Consider the following 19,373-nt stretch of genomic DNA (forward strand, 5'->3'; position numbering starts at 1 on the left):
CCCTATATAAGTATAAGTATATATACTCTTTTGATCCCTATATAAGTATAAGTATATATACTCTTTTGATCCCTATATAAGTATAAGTATATATACTCTTTTGATCCTGTGAGGGAAATTTGGTCTCTGCATTTATCCCAATCCCTGAATTAGTGAAACACACTCAGCACACAGTGAGGTGAAGCACACACTAATCCCAACACAGTGAGCTGCCTGCGACAGCGGCGCTCGGGGAGCAGTGAGGGGTTAGGTGCCTTGCTCAAGGGCACTTCAGCCGTGCCTACTGGTCTGTAGTGAACCGAAAGAGTTATCTACCACACTCTGGGTCTCTGTCCTTTTCAACTGTTTTCACTTTGATCACTGTAGGTACATTTCAGCTATTTCCTAAGCCCTGTTCTCTTATTATCTAGATCTTTCTCTCTGGATCTAGAGAGAGAGAGAGAGAAAGAGAGAGAGAGAGAGAATGAGAGAGAGAGAGAGAGAATGAGAGGGAGGGGGGACTGACAGGGATACTGATGGAAGCTTCTGTCCTGGGCCTTAGCTACTGTCGCTAAGGCTGTTTGTTTACAGTATCAACAGTGGGGCTTGAGTGGATAAAGTGTAGCACTGGTCCCAGGAGCCGAGGGTTATATTTATATGGGAGAGATGGACCAGTCCAGCTGCCCTGTGCTTGCAGATGGACACCAAACATCCTTTCAAACATCCACGCTCAGAATATGCTAAAGCTGTTGCACACACAATGGGTGACACATGGTTTTCAGACAAACACACACACACACACACAATATGCAAACTCAATAATGGATGCACACACTGAACCACAAACATACACACAAGGATGTACACTCATGCCACCCTCCGCACACACGCACACACACACACACACACACACAAACACACACACACACACACACACATACACATACAGTCAAGACCTCTTAATCTCCTATGATATAGGCCCACTTGACCCAGCTGACATAAATTTCACACAGTTCTCCAACACCCACCCACTCACTCACTCACCCACTCACTCACTCACTCACCCACTCACTCACCCACTCACTCACTCACTCACTCATTCAAAGCATCTCCACTGACCCCGCACCTACACAGTTCTCCAACACTCACTCACTTATTCACTCACTCACTCACTCACTCACTCACTTATTCACTCACTCACTCACTCACTCACTCACTCACTCACTCACTTATTCACTCACTCACTCACTCACTCACTCACTCACTCACTTATTCACCCACTCACTCACTCACTCACTCACTCACTCATTCAAAGCATCTCCACTGACCCCGCACCCAGTTCTCCAACACCCACTCACTCACCCACCCACCCACTCACTCACCCACTCACTCATTCATTCACTCACTCAAAGCATCTCCACTGACCCCGCACCTACACAGTTCTCCAACACCTACTCACTCACTCACCCACTCACTCACTCATTTATTCACTCAAAGCATCTCCACTGACCCCGCACCTACACAGTTCTCCAACACCTACTCACTCACTCACCCACTCACTCACTCATTTATTCACTCAAAGCATCTCCACTGACCCCGCACCTACACAGTTCTCCAACACCTACTCACTCACTCACCCACTCACTCACTCATTCATTCACTGAAAGCATCTCCACTGACCCCGCACCCACAGAGCTGTGCCCCACACACGACTCCCATACCACAGCCTTAGATATCCCCATGCAAATCCCATGCTAAAAAGTGTCTCCATCAAAAGGACCCGATCTGGTTTCTAACAATGACACCTGTGTGTGCTGTGTTAGCATGTTAGCATGCCTAATGGCAAGTGCACCACTAGTCACATTATGTAAAGCAGACCGGCCTCTCGTACTGGCATTGTTGACCAGCAGACCGGCCTCTCGTACTGGCATTGTTGACCAGCAGACCGGCCTCTCGTACTGGCATTGTTGACCAAGGGTTACGGCACTCTGTGTTATGTGTGTGTGTGTGTTATGTGTGTGTGTGTGTTATGTGTGTGTGTGTGTGTGTGTGCTTGTTGTGTGTGTGTGTGTGGGTGTGTGTTATGTGTGTGTGTGTGTTATGTGTGTGTGTGTGTGTGTGTGCTTGTTGTGTGTGTGTGTGTGGGTGTGTGTTATGTGTGTGTGTGTGTTATGTGTTGTGTGTGTTATGTGTGTGTGTGTGTTATGTGTGTGTTGTGTGTGTGTTATGTGTGTGTGTGTGTGTGTGTGTGTGTGTGTGTGTGTGTGTGTGTGTGTGTGTGTGTGTTGTGTCTGTGTTATGTGTGTGTTGTGTGTGTGTTATGTGTGTGTGTTATGTGTGTGTGTGTGTGTGTGTGTGTGTGTGTGTTGTGTCTGTGTTATGTGTGTGTTGTGTGTGTGTTATGTGTGTGTGTGTGTGTGTGTGTGTGTGTGTGTGTGTGTTGTGTATGTGTGCGTTGTGTGTGTGTGCGTGTGTGTGTGTGTGCGTGTGTGTACATATAATATATTAAATTATACTATTTAAATTACATCAATTTCAATGCACATTAATTTGAATACACATCAACATCACTGCTAACTCAACCTCTTTCCCCTTTTCACTCCACACTGAGCATCACAGGCAGATCTCTGGCTAACATTTCAGTGTCCAATAAGTCACCCAGTTGAGCAATGCCCTTTTGTTCATAGTGGACAACACCTCAGACCATTTATACTCTACAGTATAGTTGCCAGTGGAGCCGAGTGAAAGGCAAAACCATAATATTCCTCAAAGGTACACTGTCTAATTGGGGAGATGGAGTGGCTTTGACTAGCTAAACATGCAAGATACACTATTACACACATACACTGCATCATGGCCACAATTGTACACATATCCTCAGGTTGGATACAAAGCTGACTCACACAGACACATGTGCAGACAGATATACATACACACACACACACACACACACACACACACACACACACACACACATATTTGAGTCACTTACCTGATGTAGTAGAACACAGATTTTTGCCTGCCTGGATAAGACAGGACAGGTGCTGAGGTCTAGCTGCCTTCACCCCCCTCTGTTTCTCTCTCTACTTGGACTTGACCAGCCAGACTAGACCAGTATGGTTCTACGACACAGGTCTGCAAACTCTCTCTGATTCTCTCTCCCTCTCCTTCTCTCTCTCTCTCTCTCTCCTCTCTCACCACCCCACAAAATGGACGAGGGATTCCTCTCATATCTGGGATTTGTTCTCACTATAAATAGCAGTGTGATACACAGAGAGGACCTGCTTTCACTCGCCATCAACCGCAGACACTTCAGATACACAGAGAGAGAGAGAGAGAGAGAGAGAGAGAGAGAGCAAGAGACACCTTAACCAGACCAAATATCTCGTAGACGTGTCACACAGACACACTGAACTTACACACACACATTTTCTGTGACACCTCATTCAAAACTTCAAAAAATAGCACAAGGCTTTCAGGGTATGTATCTGTTACTCTGTGACCACACACACAAACACAATGACAACAACAATACCTACTCTGCATTGGTACTCCCAAACCAATAGAACACATGCTAAACAGAGCTGGACACCCCTGCATAACTTCATATCCCATGAGAGAGTATATATAAACATTCTTCATACCATCCTCACACCATCTCTAGCAGCTGTGGTGACATGTGGCAAAAGTGCTACGTGATGCTGTGCTAGAAACGCCGAGCCAAAACAAAATGGCTAGAGGATGACAGCGTAAGCAGTAGCCTGCCTCCTGGCCTGCTTTTGCCTGCATGGCTCCTGTAGCATCAGAAGCCCAAGCGGAACACACTCACACTCACATACACACTATCTCCAGCTAAAAGGGACAGTGGAACCTGTCGCATGCGATAGCTTAGCAAGGTGTGCCATGCCTCAAGGTCCTTACCTCCTCAGAAGTGTTTGTAAGGCTCGGGGGCAGACCACGCCCTGCCTGGTCTCTCTCAGGTCCTCTCCTCCTCCTTCAATTTCTCCTGTGAGGGGATCGCAGAGCGATTCCTTATTAAGATCCTGACCTAATTTATGCCCTGGCAGGCGGAACTCAGGGAGCCTCCTGATTGGTCTGCCGTTTGACATGACAACCCCATCCCTAGTGGAAACGGTTCTGGCGGTCTTGATGTTTTCAGATCTCTTAACTAGGCTGACATGGTCAGACGCGAGAGCCAGCTACATCGTGCAATATACAGTAAGCAGGTCAGGCTATCATTAGGAAACTTCATCACACACCACCACCACAGTTTCCCAGGTGTTCCCCGATGCTTTAATCCAAAGCTTTCCCTATTCCAGCACACACAAAACCCACCACATTTAATCAGATAACGTTGATGAAATCAAAAGACAAACCTGAAGTGAACTCCTACCACAGACGTTGTGAATCCTGAGGAAGAAAGTCTGGCTATCCTGTAAAACACTGAGCTGTGTCACTTACCTCTGCCAAATTGACTGGGTATATTTGCTTCCTGAGTCTTGAGCTTCACCTATCTGCAGGCAACCTTTGCTTTCGGCAAGAGGCCATCAACTGACCCAACACTAGACACTCGGCAGCATCCAGGTAATATGGCTATGCAAATTCACTCCTCTGTGAAATGCTTTCCAAAGGAACACAGCTCACTTCCTCATTGGGTTGCCTGTCATGCTCAAGTGTGACTCTCCATCCTCAGTGTCCACCCATGACAGCTTGAGACTGTATTTAAATTAGGGCTGTCAAAATAACTGATTAATTTCGATTAATTAATTTGAGAAAAAATAACTGATTAAAAAAATTAGAGCAGATTAATCGATTCCGTATGACCTTTGACCCCGATCCGTTCTAGTCAGTAAAAATTAGACTCTAAAATGAAGGAGAGAGAAGAAAACGTGCTGCCTGGATCATTGATTGGAACATTTACTTTTAAAAAACGGCCTGATGGTGTTGATAAAAAATAAAGTGTTGAAAATAAAGTCCTCTGCAATGTCTGCAGCAAGGAATTTGCATATCACCGGAGTTCATCAACTCTATAGTCGCACATCAATGCAAAGAAATAAGTGTTGACATTGAGGGGAGTGTTAATTAATTTTCATTGTGTCCCCTAGGTTATATCTGTGGACTGAAATGCCTTGTATGTGAAAAAAAACTTCCTCCTGAAGCACTTTTGAATTTATTTCCTCAGCATATTAGGTCATATCATAGATTATTATGGCAATTATTTGAACAGTGAAAACAATAATAAAAGAGTTTTTGAACTTTAATGTCACTAATGCTGATTAATCAATGATTCATTTGAATTTAAATATTTAAAATACTTTCACAGCAAAAATTATATATGCGATTAATTTAGATTAATTAATCACAGAGTATGTAATTAATTAGATTAATTTTTTTTGATTTCGATTGACAGCCCTAATTTAAATAATAAAATGTTAAAACCACAAAAAAGAAGAGTCAGTTCTTTTGGGCAGGCCCACTGTCAGTTGCCTGCTAAGATAGTGAAATACTGTATGTCTGGCCCACCTCTGGACCACGCCTGTGCCTCATAGGACAGGACAGTGAAGAGACACAAAGGACATGAGTACAAGTGTAAGATGGGGTGGGATCAGGAAATATTCCAAGACAGACTTTAACCCAGCGGGTACCCATAGGAACTTAAACCTGAATGCGGTACGGATGCTATAGAACAGTTATGCCACAGTTCCTGCCCAGGTGTGCCACAGTTCCTGCCAAGTTATTCCACAGTTCCTGCCAAGTTGTGACCTACGTTTGGCCCAGTTCTGGCTAAAAACTGACCCACATAGTGAAAGTGGACACAGATCATTTGGACTGGCCCATTGGATCTGACCCACTGCTCTTTCTTCCTAAATATTACCAAACTGTTCTGGCTGAGTGTCATGCTTCATCGCAAGGCCAGATGTGGCTGATATAACTGGCATGAACTTGTTTCTCTTGGCTTGGGTCCGGCCCACAAGCTGTAAAATGACTAATCATTATTGTTATCTTTTTTGGCCGAGATGCCGCCCACACATTTTAAAACGTGATCTGACTGGACACTAGTTATTATGTAACAAGGGTCTGCTTAGCATACTGAATCAAAGGGGCACTCCACTAATCTCTAAGATCTGTGTGACAGAGCAACATAATTGCAGCTTATCAAAGCTACCCCTGGAGCAGATAATGACTCTTTGTGAAACGTCAGACTGCCCGAGGGGAGACTGAGCTTCCATTGCAAAAGAACAGTCTCCAGTCTAGCCCGTATGGAAAATTACTCCTCAGATCGTATCACAGAGACACTTTCCTGCAGGTTGCTCACACTCATTTTAAGGGTTTACTTTTGGATGGCAGATGATGACAGAGATTTGCCTGGCAGTAAATTTAGTCTTTGATTAATGATCAATGACCTTTTTATGCCATAAAAATGTCCTTTCAGTGATGTAAGTATGGAACAAGGTTTAGCATAGTGTTTTTCAACCACTGTGCCGGGGCACACTAATGTGCCGTGAGAGACGCAGAAAACCAACCAAATGTCACTCACTGGTCCAGAAAAGCAACTGTTGCATCAAAGAATTTATAACCACATGCTCTCATTGATTGTATGATTGCACTATTTGTGGTATGCAGGCATTGTACAACGGGGGCCCCATATCCAGTATTCACAGAATCATCACATATCCAGTTCGTAACAACAATTAAATTAGATATAGTCACCTACAAATGAAACAGAGGGCGCTTGTTTTATTGAGCAGGTCTTGCATAGAAGCCATAATAAGGCCATATCTGTGTATTATTTGACATTTTAGGCTATGGTATGTTTATTTTTTCTTCACACAGGATGTTAGTGTGCCGTGGGACATTTTAAGTGTCAAAAGTGTGCCGTGGCACAAAAAAGGTTGAAAAGGTTGGCTATTTGTGCCCTGTAATCAAGAGGCTCAACAGCCGAGTAGACCAAAGATCTTTGTGAAGTTAAGTTTGTGTGCAGCCAGGAACAACAGGAAAAGTATTGGAGGTACAGTATAACAGTGTAACTGTGCATACTGTAGGCCTAAATATGAGGCCTAAACAGCAAGCCATATCCAAATAACCACAACAAAAAAAGTCATAACCAAAAGATCATTTACAATCAAAATTATTGTTAATTTTCCCTGCAGTATTATGATGAAAGTTGATAAACTTTCAAAGATCACTGTTACAAAGATCACTATCAAAGATCCTTGATTACCAGCTCCGCTTCAACCCTCTCTGTCACCAGAGCCCGTCTACGGAGAGCCTTGCCACTCCGTATTAAGTCCCATTGTACCGAATTTTGGATGCAGTTCCACCAGAGTTCCACTGGGGGCGATCGCCATGAGTGCAGAATGAATGGGAGTCAATGGAGCTAGACGGCTAAAATTGTCTCTTTCACCTGATTGTCGTTGACAAATCTCAGATTTGATTGTAGTTTGTATAACTTCAACATGGGTTATAGGTCAAAAGTTGAATGAACGAGTACTTATGCCCTTTTGATTTCTTACAGGTTGGGTCGTTGTTGCACATAACACGCTAGCATTGTGCTAATGAATGACGTCATTGACACATTTGAAAGGCTTTTAAGAACAATTAAGTGACTTTAAAAAATATAATACTCAACCAAGTGTATTTTATTTGCCTCCCCTTTCGAATACAATACTCAAATTACTTGAAAAAAAATTATATCCCGAGAAAAGTGGATTTTGAGGGGTACAGCTCCATAGACCTCCATGCATTCTGCACTCGTGGACGAGCGCCCTCATGTGGAACCACAGAAGGAACTGCAACCAGTTCAGAAACCGGAAGTTTTCCGAGAGTGGCAGTTCTCCCCATAGACATAATATACATATATACATACATATATGTATATTATGTCTATGGTTCTCCCCTTATTAGACATTCTCTGCTGTCACTATCTTTGCGCTCTCTGGCTCAGCCATTACGTCCGGGTTGGTTTTATATCCCGGAAGTACTTATGGCGTGAAAATATGAGATTAGCCTGCAGAAACTTGTTGCAAAAACTGATCATCGACACACCACATTGTAAACGCTGGATATACGTGGAAAAACTGATCAGCAAACAGTTGTTAAAAATCTAAACTAGAGAATGTCAAATAGAGCTGCAGTGGGCGCATGGAGATGACGTCATATGTATACATCGTGCTCCAGCCTCCATCATCATCATCATCAATACTTTTTTCTGCCTTAATCGCCCTGCAATTTACGCAGAGGCCTTGTGCTTGTGCATGGATACTGAAAATGAAAGTGCTTTTATGTATGCAACCTCAATGTTGCTAAATGTTGCGTCGAACGCTCTTTTCATTAATTTATTTTAACCCAAATCAGTCCGTAAGTGTAGCGCAAACCGTGTCGCAATGATACCTATCCCGATTGTAGTGTGTGTGATGGGAGGATGGTGTGCCGTCTACCTAACGGACACTCTCATAAAGGTAGGCTTTTGAACAGTAAATGTAAATGTCTTGGGCTAACGGTATCCTACCTAACATGTTAATATTCTGACAAGTTTCCCACGCACCTCGCGACGTATACGTATCACGGCCAGATCGATATCGATATATAGCAAACTAAGATCGACAGTTAAACATAAGATCCATAGTTGGGTTAGCCGTTAGCGTAACAAACTGACAACAAATTGTCAAACGTTAATTGACACTAGGCTCCTGATGTTGTAGCAATGACGTTAGCCTGTGACTTTTGTGTGTCTGAACTTTGTATACACTTTTCCTTGTAGACTTCTACTTCTGTGAGACACAGGTATGAGACCTGGCTGTCATCCAACGGGCTCACTCTGTCCCCATTCCACGTAAAATGGCAAACAGGTCTTTTCAACCGCCTGTTTGCCAGATGTGCTAGCATCAACCCCCACTTCCTTCACTTATGGTGAGTGCAGAAGTATTTTTTAAAGATCTTAACTATGTCTAACACCATAGCCTACCTCTCTTCTTTGCAATTTGTGAGGACACTGCTTATCCCTTCAAAAGCCCCCCACCCCCTCTGCTTTTCTGTCATAAACTATTTTTTATGTGTAGATTTCTAGGTTGCTAAAATGTTGGTTGTGTTTTTGGGAGTATTCACAGAAATGATTGACCTGTAGTTTCTCAGAGATGCTCATGCCATGAGTTTGCTCTCCATGGTTTGACATACAGGTTCAGCGTAGGTATGGTGTTTGGGGTGGTGGCCATGTTCGGCTCCGTGGTCTTGCTCTCGCGGACGCTGCACCAGACGCTGAAACAGATGACCTCAGAGGCCCCAGAAGGTTCTCATGAGCAGGTTCTCCAAGTGGTGGTAAGTGTGTCAGAGGTGGGAGGTTCAGGTTACATTCTGTATTCTTATGTACAATTCCAAGTCTAGAATGTATAGGATTCCTAACTTCGGATTTTTAGCTGTACAAATGGATCTTAATTATACATTTGATATGTTTCTGAACATTATTTTCCACACTGAAACTCAAACTCTCATCTGTGTCCTGAACATGATAGCACAGTAATTTACCATAACCATGCACCATTATGTTAAAAATATTGTTGAGATGGTGTCTACAATCATGTGTATGAGGCTAATCTGGAAACACCAGAAGTGCTGTCAGAAAGGCACCTTTCCCATAGTGCCCTAGTGATGGCATGATAAGCAGTGGGGAAACACTCTAGCGATGGCTCTGTGTGGAGAGAGCGATAACATGTGGTGGAGGGGAGGAATTAAATGTAAATGACTGAGAGTGGAGTGTCTGTTGTAGATGGAGAACAGAAGTGGGATTTCCCTTTCTGTTTTCCCTCATATTTCCTCTCCCCACCCCCTCTATTTTCTTCCTGTCATGATGTCACAACTAGGTGCCCGGGGTGAACCTGCCCGTGAGTCAGCTGGCGTACTTCTTCATTGCCATCTTAGTCAGTGGAGTAATACATGAGTTTGGCCATGGGGTGGCAGCACTGCGGTAAGTGTAAGCAAACAAGGTGCACTGCACGCAGCAATTAAATAGGAGCCAATGGAACCTGTGAGAAATCAGTTCATATGTGTACACTGTATATGCCAAAAAAATGCCCATTTATACTTCTGAGTTGTATTTGTTTACAGTCTGCTGAGTTTAACTGTTTTTTTTTTTTGTTTGTTTGTTAAATAATGCATCTCATTCATTCCAATATGTCCAGACATGTTCAGACAAGTTACTAAGAGCCTGTAAATAATTTTAAAAATCTGTAAATAAATAAAAAACAATCCTGTGACCCCCTGTTGATTCTCACCCCTCACCACAGGGAACAGGTGCGGCTGAACGGGTTTGGCATCTTTGTGTTTGTAGTGTATCCTGGGGCCTTTGTAGACCTCTTCACTACACACCTGAATCTTATCTCTCCTGTTCAGCAGCTCAGAATATTCTGTGCAGGTAAGATGAACTCTCTCTCTCTGTCTGCCTCTCTCTCTCTCTCACTCTCCCTCTCTCTCTCTCTCTCTCTCTCTCTCTCTCTCTCTCTCTGTCTGCCTCTCTCTCTCTCTCTCTCTCTCTCTCTCTTCTCTCTCTCTCTCTCTGTCTGCCTCTCTCTCTCTCTCTCTCTCACTTACACACATGTACACACACACACACACACGGATTTAAGATGACGAAGATTATGAACACAATCCTTGCTGTGAAAATAATGACTAGACACTGTTGCAAGACTACAAACACAGTGGACACACGTGTGTGTGTGTGTGTGTGTGTGTGTGTGTGTGTGTGTGTGTGTGTGTGTGTGTGTGTGTGTAGGAGTATGGCACAACTTTATGCTGTGCGTGGCGGCTCTGTGTTTCCTCCTGCTGCTTCCTCTGCTGCTGTTCCCCCTCTACTACACTGGAGCTGGGGCCTTGGTCACTGAGGTGGTGGAGGTGAGTACGCTCAGTGGGATGAAACAGGGCCAACTTCATTTACATTCACATGACACACACACACCAACTTAATTTCCATTTCCATTTATGTAGCAGACGCTCATCCAAAGCTACTTTAAGAGAAGAGTATAAGTATATATACTCTTTTGATCCCGTGAGGGAAATTTGGTCTCTGCATTTATCCCAATCGGTGAATAAGTGAAACACACACAGCACACAGTGAACACACAGTGAGGTGAAGCACACACTAATCCCGGCGCAGTGAGCTGCCTGCTACAACGGCGGCGCTCGGGGAGCAGTGAGGGGTTAGGTGGCCCACTGGTCGGGGCTCGAACCGGCAACCCTCCGGTTACAAGTCCAGAGTGCTAACCAGTAGGCCATGGCTGCCCTCGTAACATTTGATCTACAGTGCACCGGAAATAAATGAGCTACCTGACAAGCCTTGTGCATGTAGCCTATTCAAGAGAGAAAGCCTTGTGCATGTAGCCCATTCAAGCCTTGTGCATGTAGCCCATTCAAGCCTTGTGCATGTAGCCCATTCAAGCCTTGTGCATGTAGCCCATTCAAGCCTTGTGCATGTAGCCCATTCAAGCCTTGTGTATGTAGCATATTCAAGGCTTGTCAGGTAGCTCATTTATTTCCGGTGGAGCGTTAACTGTGTTGTAGTGGAGCGGTAGCTGTGTTGTAGTGGAGCGTTAGCTGTGTTGTAGTGTTAGCTGTGTTGTAGTGGAGCGGTAGCTGTGTTGTAGTGGAGCGTTAGCTGCGTTGTAGTGGAGCGTTAGCTGCTCAGCTGTTCTGTTGTCCTGTCGTGTGATGTCCTGTCGTGTGTTGTCCTGTCGTGTGTTGTCCTGTCGTGTGTTGTCCTGTCGTGTGTTGTCCTGTCGTGTGTTATCCTGTCGTGTGTTGTCCTGTAGGGCTCGCCCAGCAGTGGACCGCGGGGGCTGTTTGTGGGCAACCTGGTGACGCGTCTGGAGGACTGTGAGGTGCGCGGGGTGGACGACTGGCAGTCCTGCATCCGGCAGCTCGTCCAGCACCCACAGACGGGCTACTGCGCCAGGGCCAGCAATCTGCAGATCAGCTGGGCAGCCGGACGAGGTACCAGCCCACCGCCCTGGCACAGCAATGCACCACACAGCATTACACACACTACACACACTACACACACCACACAGCACCACACAGCACCACACAGCACCACACACACCACACAGCACCACACAGCACCACACACACTACACAGCACCACACAGCACCACACAACATTACACAACACCCTACAACACCACACAGCACCGCACACAACACACAGCACCACACACACTACACACACTACACACACTACACAGCACCACACAACATTACACAACACCCTACAACACCACACAACACCCTACAGCACCACACAGCACCACACAGCACCACACAGCACCACACAACATTACACAACATTACACAACATTACACAACACCACACAACATTACACAGCACCACACAGCACCACACAGCACCACACAGCACCACACACACTACACAGCACCACACACACTACACAGCACCACACAACATTACACAGCACCACACAGCACCACACAACATTACACAACACCACACCACATTACACAACACCCTACAACACCACACAGCACCACACAACACCACACAACATTACACAACACCCTACAACACCACACAGCACCACACAACAGCACCACACAGCCCACCGCCCTGGCACAACAATGCACCACACAACATTACACAGCACCACACAACATTACACAGCACCACACAGCAGCACCACACACACTACACAGCACCACACAGCAGCACACAGCAGCACACAGCAGCACACACACTACACAGCACCACACAGCACCACACAGCACCACACAGCACCACACAGCACCACACAGCACCACACAGCACCACACAGCACCACACAGCACCACACAACATTACACAACATTACACAACACCCTACAACACCCTACAACACCACACAGCACTACACAGCACTACACAGCACCACACAGCACCACACAGCACCACACAGCACTACACACACCACACAGCACCACACAGCACCACACAACATTACACAACATTACACAACACCACACAGCACCACACAACAGCACCACACAGCCCACCGCCCTGGCACAACAATGCACCACACCACACAGCAGCACACAACACCACACAGCACCACACAGCACCACACAACACCACACAGTACCACACAGCAGCACCACACACACTACACAGCAGCACACAGCACCACACAACACCACACAGCACCACACAGCAGCACCACACACACTACACAGCAGCACACAGCAGCACACACACCACACAGCAGCACACACACCACACAGCAGCACACACACCACACAGCAGCACACACACCACACAGCAGCACACACACCACACAGCACCACACAGCACCACACAGCACCACACAGCACCACACAGCACCACACAGCACCACACACCACCCTACAACACCACACAGCACCACACAGCACCACACCACACCCTACAGCACCACACAGCACCACACAACACCACACAGCACCACACAGCAGCACCACACACACTACACAGCACCACACACACTACACAGCACCACACACACTACACAGCACCACACAGCACCACACAGCACCACACAGCAGCACACACACCACACAGCACCACACAGCACCACACAACAGCACCACACAGCACCACACACCACACCACACCCTACAGCACCACACACCACACCACACCCTACAGCACCACACAACACCCTACAACACCACACAGCACCACACACACTACACAGCAGCACCACACACACTACACAGCAGCACACACACTACACAGCACCACACAGCACCACACACACTACACTGCACAGCACCACACACACTACACAGCACCACACACACCACACAACACCACACACACCACACCACACCACACTACACAGCACCACACAGCACCCTACAACACCACACAGCACCACACAACACCACACAACATTACACAACACCCTACACTACACCATGCAACACCACACAGCACTAAACACACTACATAGCAGCACACACACCACACAGCACCACACAACACCACACAACATTACACAACACCCTACAACACCACACAACACCACATAACATTACACAGCACCCTACAGCACCACACAGCAGCACACACACTACACAGCAGCAGCACACACACTACACAGCAGCACCACACACACACTACACAGCAGCACACACCCTACACAGCACCACACAGCACCCTACAACACCACACAGCACCACACAACACCACACAACATTACACAACACCCTACACTACACCATGCAACACCACACAGCACTAAACACACTACATAGCAGCACCACACACACTACACTACACCACACAGCACCACACACACTACACCACACACACTACACACACTACACTACACCACACAGCACCACACACACTACACCACACACACTACACACACTACACTACACCACACAACACTACGCACACTACCCTACAGCACCACACACACCACACCACACCACACCACACCACACCACACAACACCACACAACATTATACAACACATTATACAACACCACACAACATTATACAACACCACACAACACCACACACCACACACAACACCACACACACCCCACACACCACACACAACACCACACACACCCCACACACCACACACAACACCACACACACGCCACACAACACCACACACACTCCACTCGCTACACAACACCACACACACCACACACACTACACACAACACCACACACACTCCACTCGCTACACAACACCACACCCACCACACACACTACACCACACACACTACACACACTACACTACACCACACAACACTACACACACTACCCTACACCACACAGCACCACACACACACGTCACAACACCACACCACACCACACCACACCACAACACACACACCACCACACACACTCCACTCGCCACACACCACCACACAACACCACACAACACCACACACACCACACCACACCACACCACACCACAGTTCGGCTCGGCTCAGCTCAGCACAGGGGCAGGTGCAGAGCAAAGCAGAGCAGTACATTACCGTACATTACCGTACAGTACATTACAGTACATTACAGTACATTACATTTATTCATTCAGCTGACACTAACTGTATATCCAAAGTGACTTACAAGGAAACAAGCACATTTAAACTGTGGTGCTGCTGGAGCTCTGAGAGTGGCAATACTTTACATACATACAATCCAGAGGAGGTATTCAAAAGAGCCCGAAACAGCGGCCCATAATGCGTGTGCTTTTATTTTCTGTATCTCTGTGTACTCTAGTGATGCAGAACTGGTTTCTGTCATTTTCCTCCCCCGCTGCATCCACAAACTGTGCACTGTTTGTGTGTTTGCATATGTGCGTACCACACCTGATTGTTTTACATGCACTCCTGGGTGCAAATGATCTCTATTTCAGGACTAGATAGATAGATAGATAGATAGATAGATAGATACTTTATTCATCCCGAAGGACATTTTTGTCTGACCAGTTTGACTGGTAGCACTTTGCAGTAAGCCATGTTTATGTATAATGCACACAAAAAAAGAAGGACAAATGAATCCTGCATTATATGACATTATACATTTCTAATACCAGCAATGCATCTGACTGGTGAGAGATCATTATATGGCATTATACATTTCTAATACCAGCAATGCATCTGACTGGTGAGAGATCATGTGCAGCCTCTATGTTGCTGTAGTCTTTTGAACATTAAACTTTCCAACTGTAAAACCTCCTTGATATTTGTTGTCTACACCATGAAACACTCCATCCATTCTTGGTTTCTCCGTCTATAGCTTACAAGCGTCTGGATGGGACGATGGAGTGCTGCAGCAACAACAGCCTGACCGACCTCTGCTTCTCCTACCACAGCAACCAGGAGGGCAGGATGGTAGGAAACTAACCGCACACGTCACGTAGAGGCAGAGGTTGACACAGAAACGCACACATATGTAAACACACACACAAGTACGCATATGTAAACACAAACAGACATAAACAAATTGATACCCAGGCGCCCTTTGTGGTTTGCATAATGTACATCACACACACACACATTGAATGGCGATGACGCACCGAAACTTGATGGAATGGCCATGTAGACCTACTTTGTCACAGTATTGCTGAATAATCTTCTCTTCTGCAAGAAGGGCAATTTATAGTTCAGGCGACAAGTGTCGCTCGACAAAAATTAATTGTTGCCGACGGATGTTGCGGATCTGCAGACTTTCATAGTTCAGCGCGAATATAACTAGTCAACTAGTTTCTATAACAATGTTGCATAGACACACACCGTAACTACAGCAACACGCAATGGAACTCGGAACTCCAGTAGAACTTTCAGTTGATATCCAACAGTTGAGTATGCAACAATGTCTGCGGTGTTTCAAATTATTTGATGTACGTGACAAGCTTCTCGACACCCTAGCAGACGGAAATGTTGTCTCTTTTACTTCATATTTTGTCGAGACACTTGTACTTGTCGGCTGAACTACAAAGTTGGCCTGAGTCCCTCACCAGTCTCCACTCCCCTGCAGTACGCCTGCTTGCCTGCGCGGAGGACCATGGAGTCCAGTCCCACCTGCATGACCAACGCGGACTGCCAGAAGCAGGAGCAGGGCGAGGGGGCAGGGCCCAGCCTGTGCATGGTGCCCTCGCTGGAGAACCAGACACGGCTCATCCGCGTACGTCACCCACCCCATCCTGACATGCTCTTCGTCGGCTACCCCTCCCACCTGCAGTACTCAGGTGAGCGCCACCTGGTGCTCTCATTTTTTCAAGTGCATCCCTTTAATGTCATTTTTGTTTCTAAAAATATTTGTTGCACAACCTAATATGACGACCTCAAAAGTATGTCCAACCTGTTAGCTTAGTACGTACTAATTTAGGTCTTCAGTGGATCGTTTGGATCAGTCCAGTAAGATCAGTACCACTTCTGTTGGTGGATGAAGGTGTGTTTTAGTAATGCTGTATCATCTGCTGAATGTCTCTCACTCATCATTTGAATCAGTCTTAAAGTTATGGTCTTTGCACTTTGTACCAAAAACTTTTTTAATTTCAATTTAATATCACTTATAGAGCGCTAAAACATTGCACATGTCTCATGGCGCTTTACAGAGTGTTAAACAACCAGAGAAGGCCCATGAGTAACAGGGGCGAGGAAAAACTCCCTATTGAAATTGAAACTCCAATTTCAATTTTAATGGTTCAAAGTTGTGGAATCAGTGTGCAAACACGATTGACACTACGCAACATCTTGCTTATTTTTCAATCATCCAACAATTTTGCACAAAAAATACAGACTGTGTGTACGAAGGCCTTTGCGTTCTAAGTTTGTTCCTATGTGTTCTATGTTTGTTCCTTACTTCCCTCCTCTCTGTCAGTGAGTCTTTCAAACTTCGTGCCTCGCCTCGGCTTCCTACACTTGGACCTGCCGGTGCTGCTGGAGACCTTCTGCAAGTATCCTCTGAAATGTGTTTTTAGAATAGAATTCTAGAATATAGAATATAGAACAATATATTCTAGAATATAATACACTTCCCTTCTCCCTTATTGTAATGTTTATCCACTCAGCCATGAAAAAAATTCACTTCCTCCATTACAATAATTTCAACCACATGCTTGCATGAGTAAATGCAATGTATAATGTTCATGACAAAAACAATTGTTTTGTCCGTGCTAGAGGTCAATGCCAAAAGGTTGTTGTTTCCTAATGATCCACTCAAGTCTACTGCTTGCTTCAGTCACTTGTACATTCATTTAGGCATTGCTATTATTAGCCAATCACTCCAGTCAAATAAGATGCCTTTTTAGCTCATTAGTTTGCATGGTGCCCCTGCCCTTGTTCCATTCAGCCTGTATGACCCTTGACCCTAGCCTCCCTGAGATACCTGGTGTCATTGTCGGGGGCTTTGGCGGTGGTGAACGCGGTGCCCTGCTTCGCTCTGGACGGCCAGTGGATGCTGACGTCGTTCCTGGAGGCGTCGCTGGGCACGCTGGTACCCGAGAGGAGCCGTCGGGAGATGCTGGGCTTCTGCATCCTGCTGGGCGGCAGTGCCCTGCTCGCTGCCAACGTAGCGCTGGGACTCTGGATGGTCACGGCGCGATAGCACGCACACACACACACACACACACACACACACACACACACACACACACACACACACACACACACACACACACACACACACACAGAGAGCTGGGGCAGAGGACTTTGGATCAGGTCCTTCTCTCATCATCAGATAAGTCCCCTCCCCCTCTGACTCGACCAATCACATTCAAGCTCATGAACTCCGACTCAGAGACCCTTGGAAGGGAAGTAGAGTAAAACTACATCTCCCATCATGCTCTAGCATCTGATAAGAAAGTGGCACAGTCCGTATCCATGGTCCCTCCGTCACAAGATGGCCAAACATGGAGGATGAGTTATTCTTCATTGGGCTCGATTGCCTGTGCAACCTTGTTGCGATGGCTTTGGGGAAAATTTAGTGTATCCTTGCTCCAAAAAAATAAAAAATGCCTGCTGCTGTTTGAAAGAAACAAAACAAAAACCAACAAAAGGGACTCAACAAACCACGGACGCTGTTAAAGCACTGTTTTAGTCCCGCATCATATCCCAGTAGTATCCCATGCATACACACAGAGTGTACGCCATGTCATGATGTCTTTGCTATGCACGCACTGGACGCTCTCCACCTGAAGGGCCCTTCTGCTTTATGTCCATGTTAGTCTGTGTCGCTCCCCCCCCCCCCCCCGTGAACGCTGCGTGGGTTCCTATCCCATGGTCACTTTCCATATCCACTGGAGGAGGTCCAGTTGGGGTGATGTTCATTCCTGAAACTAAAAGCACTTTGCTCAAGCTCAGTAAAAGGGAGTTGTTGTTGTTTATGAAACCATGGAACGTTTTGGTTGTGGAGAACACTGAAAAGATCATAAAGTCATTGTTCCCCCACCCCAATAAATCTCCTATCTCCTTTGGAACATGAGTTTGTGTGAATAACGAATGTTTGTGTAAGAGTGGAAAAAAGAAGACTATTTGGAGACTCTTTAAATGCAGAAATGATCAAATATTCTTCATATAAAATGTAAGGGGTTTGCATTGATAAGTTAAGAGTTTCCACTAGAGGGCGCTCTTACAGTAGAAGCTCGAGTTATTATGGTTATGTCTGGCCTTGAAACTCCATATGAAATCCCTAGTTACAGGCTTGTGCCAGATCTGTCTATCAGAGTCACAACAACCAACCGGAACGGACTCCTTCCACTAGGAGAAACAGTCTGCTGGTTAGGTAGCGCAATCAGCGACGAGAGAGGTGCTAATTTTAGAATGTCCGCTCACACATGAGTTACTCGCTCTCATTTGGAAGCCGATTATTTAATTAAGAAATTATTTAATCAATTGTGACACTTCCATTTC

At 45.9% G+C, this 19,373-nt stretch overlaps 2 protein-coding genes across 5 annotated transcripts in view; one reads left to right on the top strand and one right to left on the bottom strand.

The window, feature by feature from the left end:
• smpx (small muscle protein X-linked) overlaps positions 1–4,522 on the bottom strand; it is a 13,222-nt gene extending 8,700 nt beyond the window's left edge. Inside the window, exons 1-2 of one of the 2 annotated variants that reach the window (XM_042067695.1) lie at positions 4,441–4,522; positions 3,901–3,985 (exon numbers count right to left, since the gene is read on the bottom strand). The gene's annotated coding sequence lies outside the window, so the exon portion shown is untranslated. Of the gene's footprint in view, positions 1–2,971; positions 3,154–3,900; positions 3,986–4,440 lie in introns of those variants that run through there. The other variant, XM_042067694.1, reaches the window with a different exon arrangement.
• A 3,440-nt stretch (positions 4,523–7,962) lies between these two features.
• Positions 7,963–18,945, top strand: mbtps2 (membrane-bound transcription factor peptidase, site 2). Of its 3 annotated transcripts, none has more exons than XM_042068368.1 (12): positions 7,963–8,438; positions 8,741–8,889; positions 9,156–9,294; positions 9,837–9,940; positions 10,260–10,387; positions 10,745–10,863; positions 11,778–11,958; positions 15,757–15,851; positions 16,498–16,708; positions 17,344–17,419; positions 17,847–18,068; positions 18,125–18,945. In XM_042068368.1, coding segments are annotated over exons 1-12 (1,500 nt in total). In that variant the 5' UTR covers positions 7,963–8,363; the 3' UTR covers positions 18,126–18,945. The 3 variants fall into 3 exon arrangements, with proteins under 3 accessions (XP_041924302.1, XP_041924301.1, XP_041924300.1); XM_042068367.1 differs by having other exon boundaries at positions 18,131–18,945; XM_042068366.1 differs by having other exon boundaries at positions 17,847–18,945.
• Positions 18,946–19,373: the final 428 nt, after the last annotated feature.

Source organism: Alosa sapidissima, chromosome 17 (genome assembly GCF_018492685.1).
Source record: "Alosa sapidissima isolate fAloSap1 chromosome 17, fAloSap1.pri, whole genome shotgun sequence".
In the NCBI taxonomy this organism is placed as follows: domain Eukaryota; kingdom Metazoa; phylum Chordata; class Actinopteri; order Clupeiformes; family Clupeidae; genus Alosa; species Alosa sapidissima.

Excerpts from the sequence above, each read along its gene's own strand:
- mbtps2 (XM_042068366.1), top strand. The coding sequence starts at position 8,364 with ATGATACCTATCCCGATTGTAGTGTGTGTGATGGGAGGATGGTGTGCC. Across the intron at positions 9,941-10,259 it reads CATGGGGTGGCAGCACTGCG|GGAACAGGTGCGGCTGAACG; the intron begins GTAAGTGTAAGC and ends CCCTCACCACAG. Across the intron at positions 10,864-11,777 it reads TGGTCACTGAGGTGGTGGAG|GGCTCGCCCAGCAGTGGACC; the intron begins GTGAGTACGCTC and ends GTTGTCCTGTAG.